Source organism: Suricata suricatta, chromosome 12, assembly GCF_006229205.1.
Source record: "Suricata suricatta isolate VVHF042 chromosome 12, meerkat_22Aug2017_6uvM2_HiC, whole genome shotgun sequence".
NCBI classification, from domain to species: Eukaryota; Metazoa; Chordata; class Mammalia; order Carnivora; family Herpestidae; genus Suricata; species Suricata suricatta.
The window spans coordinates 81476442-81495216 of NC_043711.1; the positions used below are offsets into that span (position 1 = coordinate 81476442).

At 52.2% G+C, this 18775-nt stretch overlaps 1 protein-coding gene across 1 annotated transcript in view; it reads left to right on the forward strand.

Annotated features, from left to right (window-relative positions):
- Nucleotides 1–543: 543 nt before the first annotated feature.
- EFCAB8 (EF-hand calcium binding domain 8) overlaps nucleotides 544–18775 on the forward strand; it is a 42985-nt gene continuing 24753 nt past the window's right edge. The window contains 10 exon segments of the mRNA XM_029917936.1: nucleotides 544–607; nucleotides 858–985; nucleotides 1380–1533; nucleotides 8421–8554; nucleotides 9986–10048; nucleotides 11890–11965; nucleotides 11968–11992; nucleotides 14533–14741; nucleotides 17851–17891; nucleotides 17893–17925. Coding sequence (XP_029773796.1) covers nucleotides 544–607; nucleotides 858–985; nucleotides 1380–1533; nucleotides 8421–8554; nucleotides 9986–10048; nucleotides 11890–11965; nucleotides 11968–11992; nucleotides 14533–14741; nucleotides 17851–17891; nucleotides 17893–17925 — 927 coding nt within the window.

Below are 18775 nucleotides of genomic sequence, written 5' to 3' on the forward strand. Positions count from 1 at the left end.
AAAAGTGGATTGCTTGTTGTGTTTGGGGATGGTGGGGACTAGTTGGTGTGCCTGGGCCGATGGTGTGTGCATGGAAACTAAAAAGACACACGTCAGGGCTACAATGCAAAGGGCTTTGAATGGCATACTCAGGAGTGGGTGGTGGTGGTGGTGGCCTGGAAAGCGTCAGAGCCAGGGGTAAGGCATAATCAGATAGGCCTTCCAGAAAGACAGTCAATGCCAGTGCTGGCGGGTGGATTGGAAAGGAAGGCCAAACTCTTGTCCCAGTTCGGGGACATCATTGTACTTGTCCCAGCACAAGGCCAGCGTCTGGGGTAAGCCAGAGACGTGGGGGAGGGGGGCTTAGGTATAGGAGAAGGATCACAGTAAGAATCAACAGGGGGGACAGTAAGACTGCCTAGAAGGGACGGGCCGAAGATCGTGCTGAGGTGTCTAACATAGGCCTGTGTGACTGTAGGAGTCTTGATGAGCTCATCTGCTGGGCTCCGTGAAAGCAGGTCTTCACTCTGTTCACTCGTGTGTCCAGTGCCTGGCACTCAACAAATGGGTGTGGACATTGAGGGCATGAATGAAATTTCGCAGGAGGATGAGAATGTTTGCTTGTTTGGTGGGATTGGTGTAGGGAGAGTGCACCATTTAACACACATTTTGTCTTTTGGCTTTTTTTGAGCCAGTCTTCTTGAGTGCCCAATTCTGAGGGCACTGCCTTTCAGTGAACAATGAACACTCAATGGTTAATGGTCCACTCTTGGAGAGTTTTGGGGGACGCAGCATTTGATGACCTGAACCCTTTATGACCTAAAACATTGTGGTAAAGTGTCCAAATGTCCTGCAGGGAGGAGGCATTGGTTGTTGAGGACGGGAGGGGTGGGATCTATGTGGGGGACATGGAAAAGCAAGTGGGAGGAGGAAGCCGAAGGCCCCATCAGGGTGTCTGCGGGAGCCCTGGTGTGTGCGCAGACGATCTGATCTGACCCTGACCGAGGCAGGTGTCTGGGATGCTCAGGACTGGGGAAGAGGGAACTGAATTCCTTAGGGTTAGGGTCTTGAATTCTAAGCTCTGAAGATTGAAACAGTATAGTTACCGAACGGAAGCATTAGAAATTGGAGTCCTGGTACGTGTGAGGTGAGAGACCTTGGCTGCGTTCACCAACCTCGCTGAGCCTCAGTCATGAGACTGCAGAATGGGAACAATAGGGAACTCCCCGAAGTCAGGAGAGCCCATCGAGATCTTTCTTGGTCTTCTTAGGTCTAAAGTGGTTACGATTTATCTGATGGCCTCTCAGTAACCCTACGTACCCTGTCCTTCTCCAGAGTCTCTGTTTCAATACGATGTGCTGCTTCTCAGTCCCTGGTTCCTGTAGTCATATTTGTTCCAGGTTCCCACCCCCGGTGGATTCCAGAAGAGCGAGGAGGTTCTTAGCTCGCCAGCATCATCCATCACCCTTAGCCAACACGAGTCTCACCTGTTTACCCAGCTGCCCATGGCCAAGATGGAGAACACGTTTGAGGATGATGTTGACTCAACCGGAGGTAAAGCTGCCTTGTGGGTTCGGTCTCTGGTTTTTGCACAGAGTGGGACCCGTACCTGTGTGTGTGGAGGGTTCAGATCTGACAAGCAGGTTTTACATTCAGTGTCTCCTTTAAAACCTTGTCATCATATAAATATTGTAAGCATATTGGAGGCTATTTTGTATCTAGAAAAAAAAAATACCCCTAGTCCAAGTACCCAAATGTAACCAACTGTCAGCATTTTGGTGTATTTTCTTCCAAACAGTTTCACAAGTATGGTTTATTATTTAGTGCTGTGTGACAGTATTCCCACAAACTTAGTGGCTTAACTCACGCATTTATTGTCTCAGTTTCAGTGGGTCAGGAGCCTGGGCGCATGGCTTAGCGGACTCCTCTGCTCACTAGGCTGGGGCCGTGGTATCATCTGGGGCTTGACGGGGAAAGGATCCACTTCCAAGTTCACTCAGGTTGTTGGCAGGATTAAGTTCTTCGCAGCTGCAGAACTGAGGGCATCTGTTTCTTCCTGGCTGTTGGCCAGCAACTGCTTTCAGCTCCTACAGCAGCCCCCTATTCCTGGCCATGTGGGACTCACCGACATGGCGGGTTTCAAGGCCCACAGGAGCCAGGGAGCCCGCAACTCCAGCAAGATGTGTGCTACAGTCTTGTAATTAGGCAGTTATGTGCGCATAGCCCCATGCATCTGTCACCTCTGCCATATTCTGTCGGTTAGAAGCGAGTCACAGATTCTGCCTCACTCAAGAGGAGAGGATCACGGAAGGGCATGAACTCCTGGGAGGCAGGCATCCTGGGGCCGCCTCAAGTATCTCTGCCACGGGTGGCTCTGTGTGTTTTTGCGTGTCTGTAATTATACTACGTATGTAACTTCAGACCCATCTTTTTCTCTTAATGTATAATACCTGAAGGGCTTTTACCTACTGCTGCGTAGTCTTCCAGACCATCATTACTAATGGACGCCATTACTACTGGTGGACTAAGCCATTCCCCTATAGTTGGACATTTAGGTTTCATTGAATTTAAATAACATTGTTAAGAACATCATTTTTTGCATCAAACTTTTTCTCTCTCTAGAGCTTAATTTTTCTCCTGGGGCTGAGACACATCAAGGTAAATAAAGGAATACTTAAAGGCATCTTGGTTTATATCTGCTAGGCTCTGAGTACCAACTCTGGGGACATAGCTCCTTGCCCCCATCAAGTTGAGTTTTACAGCCACACTGCTTTGTGGGCGGATAGCAAATGCCCCGTGGACAAATGGACAAGTGAGAGGCAGGGAGGGAAGGTGTGCGTCGGACCTGATGATGAGGTGGTTCCTAGTTGGAGCTATTTGGGGTTGGTGTTTGGCAGCTGGGAGTTGCCACCACCTGTGTGGGCCAACTTTGGCCACAATTTTAGTTGTGTTTTGTTTTGAGTAGGCAGTATATTCATGCAGCTCACACGTCGAAAGGTGCTTTTCCCATGATACTGTTTTGGTCTACAGCGAACAATGTGCCCCTGGGCCCGGCCCTCAGCTGCCCAGTTCTGTTCCCGTAGTTGGTTACTGCTCTCGGTTTCCTGTGACCCGCCAGAGGCACAGACGTTCAGGTGGTCACTGCCCTGCTTCTTCCTGCAGTAGCAGCCTACCGTCCGTGCTGTTCCACATCGTGCTTTTTTTATTTCAGCTTTATTGGGCTATAATTGATGTAATTTTGTAATACATTTGAAGTGCCTGCCATGCTGATTCGATATCCGTATGGATTGAGAAAGGATCTCAATTGTCCTCTCCTCTTTTTTTTTTTTTAATTTTTTTACATTTTGTTTATTTTTGAGACAGAGGGAGACAGAGCTTGAGGCAGGGAGGAGCAGAGAGAGAGGGAGACACAGAATCCGAAGACAGGCTCCAGGCTCTGAGCTGTCAGCACAGAGCCCGACGTGGGGCTTGAACCCACGAACCCTGAGATCATGACCTGAGCCAAAGCCGGACGCTTAACCAACTGAGCCACCCAGGCGCTCCCTCTCCTCTTTAAAAAAATAATTTTTATCACGTTTCCCCTGTTGCTTTTTACCTAATATGTCATGAGATCTTTTCATATCAATGTGAAAAGAATTTCTGTATATTAAAATAAAAACCACCCTGGCTATGTTTTAAATCGTCAAATTAAAAAAAATTTTTTTTAAATGTTTGTTTATTTTTGAGAGACAGAGAGACAAAGCATGAGCAGGGGAGGGTCAGAGAGAGAGGGAAACACAGAATCTGAACCAGGCTCCAGGCTCTGAGCTAGTGGTCAGCACAGAGCCCGACACAGGGCTTGAACTCACGAACTGCAAAATCATGACCTGAGCTGAAGCTGGACACTTAACCAACTGAGCCACCCAGGCGCCCAACCTGACCACGTTTTAAATGGAGGAAAGGAAATTCACCTTTTGTTGATACAGGGTAAAGGAAAATAAGATCATTTTTAGGAACACTGAGTATAAGTGACTGCCTCGGAGGGAAAATGGGAGATACTGGGGTTCTCCTCTCGTTTCAGCAAGTTCCCTTGCGGGGCCTTAGTTTTTTTAATTTGTTGATTGGAGGTCTTTGAGAAGGGTCTGTGGGTTTTAAGATTTGATTTTTAAGAATCTCCATACCCAGTGTGGGGCTTGAACTCACAACTCCGAGATCAAGAGTTGCATGCTCCATGGCTGAGCCAGCCAGGTGCCCTGAAGGTCCATGGTTCTTAAGGGGGAGTGCCCAGGCATATCCCAGGAGGTCTTCAAAGTGTCCATGTGCCCCGCCTCTGGGGCCTGCCTGGGGGAGCCTGCGGACTGCTGGGGGTGGGGGTTGAGGGCGAGCAGCCCTGCAGCCCCAAGCTCGTGAGCCAGTGGGGCACTGACCTTCCATACAGGTGCTCCTGAGGGACATGAATGGCACACTCCACTTTCGCCAACGGACATTTCACCAAGCACTGCTGGGCACAGTGAGAATTGGTGTCAAGGGTGCCTTGCTGGCTCAGTCAGTAGAGCGTGCAACTCTTAATCTCAGGTTGTGAGTTCAAGCTCCATGTTGGGTATAGAGATTACCTTAAAAAATAAATTTTTAAAATGCCTTTTTTTATTTAAAAAAATATTTATTTTTGAGAGAGAGAGCACATGCATGGGTACACTCAAGTGGGGCAGGGGCAGAGAGAGAGAGGGAGACAGAGGATCTGAAGCAGGCTCCACAGTGACAGCAGTGAGCCCAACCCAAGGCTCAAACTCCTACACGGTGAGATCATGACCTGAGGCCACCCAGCCGCCCCTAAAAGAATACTTTGAAAAAAGAATTAGTGTTAGTACAGAGCTTCCTGGGTCACCAAGCCTCTGTCGGATTTGATTCAGTTGTCACGAAGCCGTGGCTTTCCTGTGACTTTATACAGGAGGGGACAGACAGGCCTGAATGCAGGGGCCTGGGCGCCCTGACGTGGAAACTGCTTCTGTGGGCGGCCCACACTGCGTGTAGTACTTCACACACCAAAGTACCTGAAGGAAGTCGCCCTCCCAGGAGAGCCAGTGGTCATGACCATGCAGTGCTCATGCCTGGTGACCGTCTTCCAGGAATGCAAGCCCTGTGGGGCACAGACATACTCCCTCCTGCACAGCAGAGGGGAGGCTAGGAAACACTTTCTTCCTAAATTATTTATTTATTTATTTACTTGTATTTTTATTTTTATTTTTGAGAGAGATAGAGTGAGCAGGGGAGGGTCAGAGAGAGAGGGAGACACAGAATTCAGACAGGCCCCAGGCTCTGAGCTGTCAGCACAGAGCCCCACACGGGGCTCGAAACCATGAACGGTGAGATCATGATCTGAGCCCAGGTCAGATGCTTAACCGACTGAGCCACCCAGGCGCCCCTTAAATATTTTAAATATAGCATTAATTTTTTAAAATGCTTATAAGTGTCAAAAAAAATAGAGGTAAACAGTCCATAATCCTACCTTTTGGCATTACAAAGATAGAAAGGTCAAGTGGGGGTTTCCCAGGAGATGGGGGAGGGAATGGTGGAGGTGAGGTGTAGGGGTGTTGCTATATGGGGAGGGGGACGGTGAGGGGTGTCCTGGGGGCAAGGCTGGGAGGGAGGCAGCCATGGAGGATGCACGGGAGGGGACCTGAGCCCCAGCAGCAGGCTGGTGGGAACGTCGCACGCCTGGAGCTGCTGGAGAAGGGCAGGGGTCTCGGCAGTGGGTCGGAGGGGCGTGGGAGGCAGGGGATTGGCTGCTCGCATGGCCGCCCTATGGAGGGCGGTAGACATTCTGATGGAGAGGAGGGAAGCCTTCTGGTTTCACATCCTCACGGCACTGTTACCTGTTCTTGAGTGAGCCCAGAATGTCTCCGTGCCTCAGTGTCCTCACCTGCAGGATGGGGGAACGACAGTACCTACCCTCCAGGAGCACTGGATCCTTGTGAGGAGCCCAGAGGAGGACACTGGGTGCTCCCCTCAAGTCCGCAGCCTGGGGGGCTAGCTGGAGGTGACGCCATTAGCCGAGATGACAAACACAGGAAAGGCCAGCACGTGCTGGGATGAAGATAATAAGCTGGATTGTAAATATGCTGAGTTGAAGGGGCCAGAGGGAGAGACACGGGAGAGACATTGTCTCCTGAGATGCAGAGATGGGTGAATAGGTGAGGAGGTCACTGCAGAGTGTCAGAGAAGCAATGGGGCCGTGAGGAGAAGAGCGGAGGCAGATGCCAAATGACAGGGCAGGACGGGCAACAGAGCCTGCAGGAGACGAGAGTGACCAGCGGGGTCACTGCTTGAAGGCAGGAGGCCCCAAGGCAAGGAAGGGCACCACCAGGTGCGGTCCAAGGTCATTGGTGGCTCAGGAAAGTGAGTGGAGGGGGGGTGGCGGGGGGAGGGGGTGTCCGGTGCTGGGTGCTGGAGGGAGCTTTTCAGTGGGGTGCAAGTGGAAGATGGGGGTGAGGGTGGGCCCTCCCTGAGGAAAGGGCCCAGGACCACCGAGGTTAGGGAGAGCTGGCTATCAGAACATCCGCTCTTCTGAGCTGGAAGGGGTGGCTAAGCTTGGAGGCACGGGGAAAGGCGCTTAGAGCGCTCACACTGTGTGCAATTCCGAAGTTAAATACGTGCATCTTTACACTGAAGAGTAATTTTCCTGCCACAGATGCATGGGTCTTAGGGTCCAGCTCAGGGAATCTTTCCCGTGCATACATTCATGAAACTACCATTCAGATCAAGCTATAGAACATTCCCTGCCTGCCACAGAGTGTGCTGCCTGATTCTGGTGGTCCCCTCCCCTCCCCAGGGCAGTGATATTTTCACATGCAAGTTTTGATCGATTAATTAACCATTTGGCTTGAGGTGGGTGAGGGCTACTTTTTAGACGGGAAAAGGGGCCCTACCTGGACCCCACAGTGCATATTTCCTTTCCAAAATACTTTGTGTCTATTGCTATTCTCAGAAAATGGCTGTAAGAAGAAATGTATTATTTTTACTTATTTATTTTTTTAATGTTTTATTTATTTTTGAGACAAAGAGAGACAGCACAAGTGGGGCAGGGGCAGAGACAGGGAGACACAGAATCTGAAGTGGGCTCCAGGCTCTGAGCTGTTAGCAGGGAGCCCGGCGTGGGGCTCGAACCACGGAGATTTAACCAACTGAGCCACCCAGGCGCCCCAAGAAAAAGTGTATTAAAATAACATGGTGGGACCAATATATATGGCTTCTTAGACACCTGAGAGAGGGGCCGGCCCCTGTGGTGCTCTCAAGGGGAATTTGTTCATTCAACGCTGCACAAAGGCCCTGTGGCCCCTGGCTCCCTCCCAAATGGAAGGCTCTGTGTCATGGACTGCTCAACCCATACACAGAGGAACCAGATTGCCAGGGTGGGGAGGGGGGTGAGGTCAGCCTCAGCCGCCACCTGGTGCCCTTGGGCACAGCAGCTCACCGCTATGTGCCACAGTTTCCTCACCCGTCCCTTTCCTTACATGGTCAGTGCGAATACACGTAGAGAAGCGCGCAGTGTCCTCGTGTCCACATCCCAGTGTCCACAGCAACACGCGGGGACAAGTGTGCTGTGTGCCACGGACCCAGTCATGGAGGGCACATGCTCCCCTGCCCTCGAAGAGCGAGGGCGGTAGCAAGGAAGGTCGTGGGGGCAGGGGAGCAGGCTGGAGGTGGGGCGGGGGCCTCCCTAGATAGTCCCCAGGAAGGCTTCCCTGCAGAGGGGACCAGAGAGGGGGTGTTAAAGGCTCGCAGTGGGAGTGCCCTCAGTGCTGTGAGAAGTGGCGTGGGGACATTGTGGTTGGAGTCGAGAATGCAGGAGACAGCAGTGGGAGGGGAGGTCTGAGAGGAGCCGGAAAACGCGCGGCCTTCAGGGCGTGGATTCCAGATATTGTCGGGGACTGTAGAAGCACTTTTTATAGACTGTGATTATAAAAAGAAAAAGTCTAGTCGGTGATATTGGCCCACAGGCAGACAGATTCCCTCATAGTGGCAAAATCTAGCCTGCGGAGAGTATCTCCTCCCTCTCCGCTCCCTTCCCTTCCCCGTCTTGCCCTCCAGCCAAAGTTTGCATCTTAACTGCCTTTAAAAGACTTCACCTCTTCTTCTGTGAATCTGAATTAATTTCTGTCTCTTTGTTGCCATTATTCGTTTTTCTTCTCATTGTTTTGAGTTTTCTTCTCTTTCCTTTGTCTCAGTGCCTGGCCTGCCTGCCTGTTCAGGAACGGGATCAGATCCTTTCTCACCCAGCGGTGCTGTGGGGCCTGGGAGGTGTGTGGCCCGTGTCTGTGGGCTGATTGGGTGCTGAGCAGGTGGATGCAGGAGAGCAGCCCCCCGACCGGTTCTCAGCGCCGGGACACCCAAGAGCAGCGTGGCCGCTGACCAGCCCTGAGGCTAGCTGTGTGGTGGGTGACACTCTTTCTTCTGTTTCGAAGCCCTGGACATGAAGGTTTTCATTGAGGCCGTGAAGAAGGTTCTGAGCAGTGTGCCAGATGAGATGCTCCAGATGCTGTTTCTGAAGGCGGACACAGACTGTAATGGCACTTTCACCTGGCGGAGGGGGCGGGGGGTGGGAGGTGGGGAGGTGGTCAAGGCGTCAGCCTCCTGTGGGTTCTGGGGCACTTGCTGGAGGGAACCCTCCTGAGACTTCCGTAAGGGGGCTCATTGCAGTTCAGTGTCCACGACCTTTGCATGAGGGCCCCCAGCACACAGCGGTGGGCGGCAAGGGCACTGCCCGCCTGCCGGGTTGCCCTCCTGCACACCGGCCTCCTGCTCAGCTCCAGCAGGTGCCACAGCCATCTCGTGGCCCTTTATGGTCACCAGGTCAACAGACAAACCTGTGGCTATTCCAAACTGTCAGGGTTTTAGAGCAGATTTTTTTTCCTGATCCTACACATTCTATGATGAGCAGACATAGTATTTAAGAATACAGAATAAAAAAAAAAAAAGAATACAGAATACAGGGAGCCTAAATGTCCATCACCTGATGAATGGATCAAGAAGATGTGGTTTATATACACAATGGAGTACTACATGGCAATGAGAAAGAATGAAATCTGGCCATTTGTAGGAAAGTGGATGGACCTCGAGGGTGTCATGCTAAGCGAAATAAGTCAGGCAGAGAAGGACAGATACCATATGTTTGCACTCATAGGTCTAACAGGAGAGCAGGAGAAACCTAATGGAAGACCATGGGGAGGGGAAGAGGGAAAGAGAGTTGGGGAGAGAGAGGGACTCAAAACCTGAGAGACTACTGAATACTGAAAACAAACTGAGGGTTGAAGGGGGAGGGGGGAAAAGAGGTGGTGGTGATGGAGGAGGGCACTTGTAGGGAAGAGCACTGGGTGTTGTATGGAAACCAATTTGACAAAAAAACTATTAAAAAAAAAGAATACAGAATACAGGGGCGCCTGGGTGGCTCAGTTGGTTAAGTGTCCGACTTCGGCTTAGGTCACGATCTCATCGTTTGTGGGTTCAAGCTCTGCATCGGGCTCTGTGTGTGGCTCAGAACCTGGAGCCTGCTTTGGATTCTGTCTCCTCCTCTCTCTGTCCCTTCCCCCATGTCGCGGGCCGCCAAGTTTTCTGTCTGCCTCAGGCAAGGATTATCACTCTCCAGAGAGTGAACCAGCAAACAAGATTTGCATCTAGAGGCTGGAGACTGCCATTTCCTGGTCAAAATAACTTTGGCGTCTGTCATGCTGGGCCAGACGTGAGTGGCCAAGGTGCACAAAAGATCAAAACAGTATTTTGGATTATTCAGCGCTAACTCCCCCCTTCCCAGCATTGCTGAGGCAAATCTGGGCGTTTCTTTTGATATTCATTTGACTCTGTTTACCTGGTAACTGGCCTTGGTCAGCTGCTTTGTTTTCCCACCTTGAAACCTATATAAAAGACAGTTTTCTGAATAAAGTTCTCTCTTTGGCCTGATGGGTAAACTGTGACTTCTGTCTTTACTCTCTGCGTCTCCCTCTCCTGCCCCCTTTTTCTCTCCCTCCCTCAGGAGAAGGACCCGCGAGGATTCTCAGCCCTGCCGGTTGGGGCGGAAGAAACACTGCCCCGGCCTGTGAGTTACGAGTTATGAAGGAAGGAACGGGACCCTGAGCGCGGGTTACGACACCACTTGTGTTCTTTCTCTCTCTCTCTCTCTCTCTCAAAAATAAATAAACATAAAATTTTTTTTAAAAAAGGATAGAGAATACAGAAGGATACAGCGAAGCACAAAAAAATTGTCTGATATGTTGACACAGCCAAGCTGACGGTGATAACTAGCCTTCATACGAGGCACTGGACTAAATCCGCTCTTTGTACAGTAAAACCTTGGATTGCGAGTAACCTGTTCTGCGAGGGTTCCACGAGACAAGCAAACATTTCTCATCAGTTTTAACTTGATAAACGAGCAGAGCAATGTCTTGCACCGTGAGTACTACGTGACACCGAATGTCACGTGATCACAACCGGGCCAATGGCGCTCTCACTTGCTCACGATGGGATTGTGGATGACCAGCTGCCATGCTCAGATGCTTGGTCTCAGGCCGTGGTGTTTGGTAGGAGTCATTTAATTCTTCAGAATGTTGGAAGGCGCCCACTACAGGCACTGGTGTATTTTTTTTTTGTCACTTCAGAGCACCTGTGGACAGTCCCCTGCTCTTCCCTTTTCCACACAAGAGTGAACTTAGGAGTATTTTGCTTCATTCTAGGTCAGGCTGCCTGCAGATGTAGACCCTTCCCTCTGCTGCCTTATGGCCAGTTACCTGAAATACAGTCTATGACAGAGTGTATTAACACTGTACTGTAGTCACCATCCGTTAGTGACAGTGAAAGTCGCCCTACACAATAACCTCTCTTGTCTCCCTCACACCAGCCACGAAGTTTTCAAAGATAAATACAGGTTAATTTGTTTATTTGTCTTTATATTTTGTATTTTCATTATTATTTCGTATTACAGTATTGTGATCATTTTTATATAAATATTTTTGGGTTGTGTAACAAATCATCTAAGTTTCTGTTATTTCTTATGGGGAATTCGCTTTAATATACAAGCCTGTTTCCAGAATGAGTTACGCTCGCAAACCAGGGTTTTCCGGGATATTATTTTACTTAAACTTCATGGGAATCCTACGAGATAGGTGTTACCTTAATTTGACAGATTGAGAAACTCACGCATGAAAAAGCTAAGAAGCTTGTCCGGGGTACAGAGCTAGTTAGCAGCTGAGCTAGAAGTCTCCAGACCTGACGAGTTTGCCTCAGGAGTTGTGTGTTATCTGCTCGGTAGGTCCTCCCCCTCCCCTTAGGTACACATTCTGGTTGGTTGGTTGGTTTGTTTTTCTTTTTTTTTTTTCTTTTAATATTGTACAATAAATGTGTTTCCAGAATTCTCTGCTACCTACACAATGATCTTTCTTAATAACTCCCTCTTTCTTGTATAGTTTCAAATAGGTGGTCTATTTTGGCCTTCATGAGGCTCATTAGTAGATTCTAGAATTGCCCTAGTGGCCTGGCCGCTTCTGCTGCTGTTAACTTCTTATGTGAGTTGAGACAACTCATCTCTACTGTTATGAGCCTCAGTCTTATTGTCCATAAAGTGGGGATGAATAAAGAGATTGAAACAAGATGTGGGGTGTGGGGGTGATGCAGAGCTGTATTTAGCATTACAGGATCTCGTTAAGGAGGGAGGTGCTGCTATGTACTTACTGGTAGGCCCTTCACACATCCCAGATTCCAGAACAGCTCAGTCGGCTTGGCTACTCCCCTTGGCCACCCACCCTCAGGAAGCAGCGACTGGAGCCCCTTGGAAGGGATTGGTTAAGACGGGAGGGGAGCTGGAAGCCGGGTGTGGGTTCCCGAAGCCTGGTGCGCTGACCGTTTGGCCAGCGCCGTCCTGCCTTGCATTTCTAACCGAAGTAGCAGAAGTACATGGATTGTATGATGTGTGAGTTCCAGAGGAAGGAGCTGATGAGGACAAGCCAGTACCCCCTGCACTTCACCTCCCCATGAAGACCATCCCCCTGTAAGGAGCTTCTCCCGGGACTGAAGGGGTGTGTGTGAACGGAGCGGGGCGGGTGGACTCGCTGGAGCGCCCCTCCATAAAGCCCTGAGCCACTCTCTGTGGGGCCACCAAGGGTCTGGCACTGGGCTCATTTCAGCCCCTCAGCCCTGCAGGCAAGCCTGAGCACGAAGGTAGGTGATGTGTCCCCACTTTACAGATGAGGGAACAAAGGTTCCGAGAGGTCAGAGGACAGTGGTGGGGTTGCCGTGTCCGACCCCCTGTGTTCCTGCAGCATACACGGCTCCTCCCACTTCCTCCCACTCCTGCTGCCGGGTGCATCAGGGCACAGATGGCTCACAGGGCAGGGCGTAAAAGCCATCACAGGAGACTGCTCCTGGAGGCCACACCAGGCCTGGTCACTCCTGGAGAAGGTGGCTCTGGTCTTGCCTTGACTCCTCAACCCTGACTGCTTGCTCCTCCTCTTGACTCCTGTACCCCCTGTCCTCTGGACCAGCACCTCCTCTTCTGTGCCGTGGCCCTGTCTGCCCTCTCCCCTCTGACCTCCCCAAGAATGAGGAGCCCTCCAGTGGCTCTGGCCAATGGTCCAGGCCTCTTTCCAGAGCCCACCTTGGGTTTGCACACCTCCTGCCTCATGTAGGTGGTCAGCGATCTGGGTCCTGTGATCCAACACTTGGTGACCTGCATCAGTGGCCTGGTTCGGAGGGGCTGTGGTCCTCAGGGGACCACTTCTGGAGCAGGCTTCGGGGGAGAGCCTGAATTGGAGGCAGTCTCTGCCCTGGAGCAGTTGGAAATTCAGACAGATGGTAATGAAAACCATGGATGGACAACTACAAAAATTTTGGTCAAGATTTAACTGAGGAATAGCTAAATATGAATGATGAAGGATTTTATAACCATACGTTTTGACCTAAAACTTTGCTTGAGGTAGCCAAGCCTTCACGGGTCTTTCTGTTTTCTCAGGACATTTCTTTCTTCCTTTTTTTTTTTTAAACATTTATTTATTTTTGAGAGACAGAGACAGATCATGAGCAGGGGAGGGGCAGAGAGAGGGAGACACAGAATCTGAAGCAGGCTCTAGGCTTTGAGCTAGCGGTCAGCACAGAGCCCAATGTGGGGCTCCAACCCACAAGTGGTGAGATCATGACCTGAGCTGAAGTCGGACGCTCAACCAACTGAGCCACCCAGGCACCCCTCCTGGGAACATTTTGAGTCCCAAGGATGCTGAAAGGGCCAGAACCAAAGACTGATCAAGGAACCTGTCCCTATTTTCTCCTACTTATGTGCTCAACCTACAAACCCAGAAAGCATTTCCAGCTGGACAGAAAAAATAGCCAAATCATATTTAATTATCTTCACAAAAAAGTCATCTTAAAAGTTGGCTCCCCTTTCCTGAGCCTGGGCCAAACTCACCGAGCCCCCATCTCCTAGGTGCCAGCCTCGTGGAATAACGCCTCCCGAGGGCTCCCCTCACCTCTCATGGCGTCTACCCCTCAGAGTCTCATGGGCCTGATGCAACAAGTGGCAGTGGGAGTGATGGAGGGCGGACAGGGCAGAGCTGGGGCTGCGGGTGGGAGAGAGAAGCCGGGTGCAGACACACCATCCCCTCTCCTGCAGATGGTGTTTCCAGGTAGGATTTCACGGTGTGGGTTAGCCTTCAGCCACAGGTCACGTGGTGTCCACAGCAACATTTGCCCACGTTCTAGTTGAAGCTCTGCCCGCAGCCAGGACATAACTCCGGGGAAATGCTTATCCCCGGGTCCCTGTGAGGTGAGGGGGCGTTCCCTGCCCCGCCGGGGCCTGGAGGTGCAGACCACCACAAGTGTGTGCTGTACCGTGTCCACAAGTCAAAATGGCAGTGCCCTTTAGTAGCTAGAAAGCCAGCTTAGTCAACCTGGGGCAGGACAGAAGGCACTGGAAGGCATGACTGTGGCTTGCTGGGAAGGCTGCACGGTGGCTTCCTGCGAGTCCCGGCCTGCCGCGGGAGCTGTTTGCTGTGCTCAGCGCGTGGCCTTGGGGATGAGGAGGCGGGTGTGTGGGGCTCCGTTGGACACATTGTTGCCTTGTCCGCTTCCATCTCACGTTTGGCTTGTGTTCCCTTCTCTACCCCGAGTTGCCAGAAACTCTGTTATGTTGAAGGTTTCAGTCACAATCCCCCCTCTACTCACTTCTGGTAGACTCTTTCTCTTATAAAAGAAGGTTTGCAAAAGACCTCTGTTCTCTATCTTCTCTGATCCCATCCCGTCTCAAGGAAGCCGGCTGGCTCTTTCAAAGGAGAAGCCCACTGCTTGTGATGCCCTGTCTCTCACCAGCGGCCGACTTGGATCTTTTTTTCTTTCGGCCACGGCTGATAATGGGAGGCGCCTGCCCAGCAGAGCCCCGCATCGGAGGAGACAATTGGAGTTCTTGGCGGGGTGTGTGTGTGTGTGTGTGTGTGTGTGTGTGTGTGTGTGTGTGTGTGGCTTCCTTTGTCCTTCCTCCTCTGTGCAAGATCTTCGTTCTGTTTTTCTTTGGGTCCTACTCTCTCCTGTCACCTTCCACAGGAACCATGGATGTGAGATTGTGAAGGTGCAGATTTTAATCCAGTGGTTCAAGAAGATTGGGCACCTCCTGATGGTCACCAAGGATGGGATCTTGCAGCTCTGGTCTGAGGCCTTCTCACTGATTAGCTCCTTTAGGGTGAGGGGGGCCCACACGTGGAGCACACATGGGGTGGTCGGAGAGCCTTTGACTTTGTACCCCGACAGTGGAGGTGACCTGGGCCCAGAGCGGGCTCATTTTGGGGTTCATAATCTAAGCAGCCTGCACGCGGAGTCACTGTTCCTGGGGCCAGGTTCTGGCGTGGCTGTAACACCGTGAGCCTCGCATTTCTCTTCTGGAAGCAGGACTGCACCTGGATGTCCATTTGCCTTGGATGTCCAGTGGACAGCTCACGCCCAGTGTGTCCAGATAGGATGTCACTGTAGCTCTCCCCGGCTGCCAGCCTTGCTTCCCCCACCCCAGTGAATGGCATCACTATCCACCAAAGTTCTGTGTTGGCGGTCCGTTTCCTTTCCTTTCCCTGTCACGTCCCCTCTGTCCCCAAGTGTTGCTGACTTGAGTCCTTTCCCTGGGCCAGGCAGGAAATCACAGTGGTTGTGTGGGCTCCAGAGCCCAACTTAGACCCTGACTGTACCACCTTCCAGCTCTGTGACCTTGGACACTTTGTACATAGCCCCCCGTGCCTCAGTTTCCTCATCTGACAAGTCAGGCTGTTGGGAGGGTTGGACGACATAATCCATGTGTGAGACTCCGAGTAGGACAAGGCACACGGCAAGTACCTGACAAACACAAGCTGCCATCACCACCGTGGCTATGCTGTCGCCTCCTGGCCAAGTGCAGCGAGTGAAAAAACACTCAGGGAAGCCAGCTGTGTGCTTAGTGCTGCCAGGCCAGCCCAGAATCCTCCAGCAAATGAGGAAGGCGCGGCTCTCCAGAGAAGGAAGGCTTACTGAGAACGCTGCCAGCAGCACGAAGGCTTTGCCCTTGAGACACGAGACAGCAGAGTGTTTCATAGATGCATCAGGGCTCGTCCCGTGGGGCCAGAGGGCTCTGGAGGCAACTGAGGTCCGTGGAGGCCCAGGGTCTCTTGGGAGCACTTGCAGCTCAGGACCTTTGGTGGGTGGGGGTGGGGCAGGAGGGATGCCCTGGAGGTGGGCTCCGTGGGACCTGGGGGAAAGCCTGCATAAGCCCCGTGACATTTACTGTGCACTTGCACACTGACTGCTTAGGGCACATGGCCTCCTGTGGCCCCTCCCACTGCCCCAGCCAGGAGGGACCCACTGTTGGTACAGCCCAGGAAGAGGGGAGGAACGGAGGTTTAGGGGGTGAAGCACTTGCACAGGCCCCACAGGGTAAGTGTCCCAAAGCAGGCCATCTGCCCCAGAGTCTGCGCCTTAACCCCTTGCCAGACTGTACCCCAAACTTGCTAAACACTGAAGGACACTATTTGGGGCTGTTCTGCCCAGGGCGCTAGGTCCGAGGCTCTGGGGGCGGGGGGCTGTTGGGGACACGTCTAAACTGGATCTGTCCAGGATGGAGCCTTCGGTGCATGGTGTCGGGCCTCCAGGTTGCTTCATATCCAACTAGAGGAGGCCTGGGCCACCAGGAGCCCAGCCATGGGGACACTACTTCCCTTCCATCCAGGACACCAGAGCAGCCCCTGGAGCTTCCAGAGTTCCTGAGCAGGACGTTCTGCAAGGGCTCCCAAGCCTAGGTGACACCCCCACCCCCACCCCCGCTGGTGGAAGATAGATCTGCCCTGGATACAGCAGTGGGCTGGCACCCTGCTGTATCCTTTCTCATCAGCCTCTGGCCCTGGTGTTGGCCCGGCTGCGGTCACGCTGTGCCAGCCTGAGGAAGGGCGTGGCAGGGTGGTGGTCTTGAGCTGTGTGTTGGACAGGCGGTCAGGGAGGGTACGGATGGAGCCGGAGCATGGGACAAGGGTCTTCCCTGAAGCCTGGGGACGAACGTGAAGGCGGGCTCACTGTGTTAACCATTGACCCCCTGTACCGCAGTTCCCTTTAAAACAGGGATGAGCATGCTCAATTCATGGCTTTTCTGTAGGGTGGAAGGAGGGCCGACAGTGGGAGGCGCACAGTAAGGACGGGGGACCCCCTCCCTTGACCCCCCGGGGCTCTCCCAGCCGCATAGGAGAGGTGGACGTGCTTCTAGGCTTCCCCCTTCCCCTGCCTGCTCCACTTCCGCAACACTCATCCCTTGGGACTTCCTTTTAAGGCTTCTTCCTGCCCCTGCAAGGTGGGGCTGGTGACTTTGCAGCACAAAATGCTTGGCAGATCCCCCAGGTCCCCCTCTCCTCCATTTCACCTGGGAGTTTCTCTCAGACTTGAGCCCAGACTGTCCCAGTCTTTCAGACCCCCCCTCCTTACACCCTGGTCTGCAGGGAGACCCACGCCTGTCCCCGTCACCGCCTGCTCCGTCTGTCTGTGCCAAGCCTTTCTGCCTGCACCCAGGGCCTCTCCTTGGAGGTTCCCAGGCCACTGGCCTGCCGTGGGAGGTTTTGGAGGCCAGGAGACCCCCCTGAATGCCATGAGGGCCAGAATGTGCTCAGTGTGATTGCTCCGGGAGCGCTTGCTGGGTGCCTCTCCTTGGAGCTTGCGTTTGCCGGACAAGGCAGGGCATGAAGTTGGAAGCATGCTGGTAAACTTCCAAATGATCCTTTTCAGAAGGAACAGAGCGTAGGGTCTCCAGGTGTTCTCCACTCCAGCAGACTCAGAGGTCCCTAAATGAGAATCACCTTGGAGGCTGCCTGGGCGGCTCAGTTGGTTAAGTGTCCGACTCTTGATTTCAGCTCAGGTCATGATCTCATGGTTCAGTTCATGAGATCGAGCCCTGGATCAGGCTCCGTGCTATCAGCTATCAGCACGGAGCCTGCTTGGGATTCTCCCTCTACCCCTCTCTCTGCCCCTCCCTCACTTTTGCTCCCTCTCTCTCTCTCTCTCTCTCAAAATAAATAAACTTTAATAAAACATAATATAGAAAAAATAAAAGAAAAAAAAAAAGAATCACTTTGTTTAGACTGCAGCAAGCGGGGAGAGGGAGGAGGCTGGAGATGTGGGGCCAGCTCTGGGCCGGGCCAGCCCAGGGCTCTGGGCAGCAGTGTTTGCCTGCCCGTGTCTGCGTTCTGTGTCAAGTTCACCCCACTGGACTCGCCAGGACACGGGAAGGCCGGAATGAGCATTTGGATGGAACAGTGTTGAGACACACAGGAGTTGCACCAACTCAAGGTGTCCTCTGGGTGTTTTGCTGGCCTGGCAAGGTGGGGAGCTGGTGACGTGGACCTCGGTTTTCTCTCCTATCAGATCACTGCACCAAGGTTTCTGCACAGAAGCTCCTAAATGAAAAAGTCCCCTTTGTATAGAAGTTACCAGCTGAAGGTAAGTCCTATCTTTCCTTGGCCCGTTACCATGGTAATTATCTGCACCCACGCACCACTGGACAATAAATGTAGGAAGTGGATTTGCCTTCTGGGTTCAGTCTTAGTCCTTGAGGCTCAGTCACTGGGAGGGCGGAGGCAGCTGTTGGATCCTGCAGCATTCTGTGCAGAGAAGGAAGATGTCCCTGGGGGGAGGCTCGTCTCTGTTGCTCAGGCCTGATCCTGGCAGATACCGCCTCTCTCCGGATGACTGCAGTGGCTTCTGGCTGTTTCCACACTTCCTTTCTCCATCCAGTGCTTTATTCCATTCAGCAGGCGGAGGAATTATGAGTGAGAAACAGTCGTGCCACTTCTTTGCTCAAAATCCCCCACTGACTCAGTTGGTTGAGTGTCCGACTTTGTTCGGCTCAGGTCATGATCTCACCATTCCTGAGTTCGAGCCCTGGGTTGGGCTCTGTGCTGACAGCTCAGAGCCTGGAGGCTGCTTGAGCTTCTGTGTCTCCCTTTGTCTCTGTCCCTCCCCTACTCGCACTCTGTCTCTCTCTCTCAAAAATAAATAATAAAACATTAAAAAAATTTTTAATTAAAAACCTTAAAAATTTTTTTAAAACCCCCCAGTAGCTTCTTATCACGTTCAAACAGAATCTCACGTGCTTCCCGTGACCAGCAGGACACAGGTGACCCGGCCCCTGCCCGCTCCCCATCTTGCTTCCTACCCTTCTGTTTCTTGTTCACTCTGCCGCACAGACCCAGACAGCCCTGCCCTTGTCTGCACACGCCAAGCCTTTTCCCACCTCAGGGCCTTGTCACGTTCTGTCCCTCAGGCTTCTGGGTTCTTCCCCTAGTCCCTG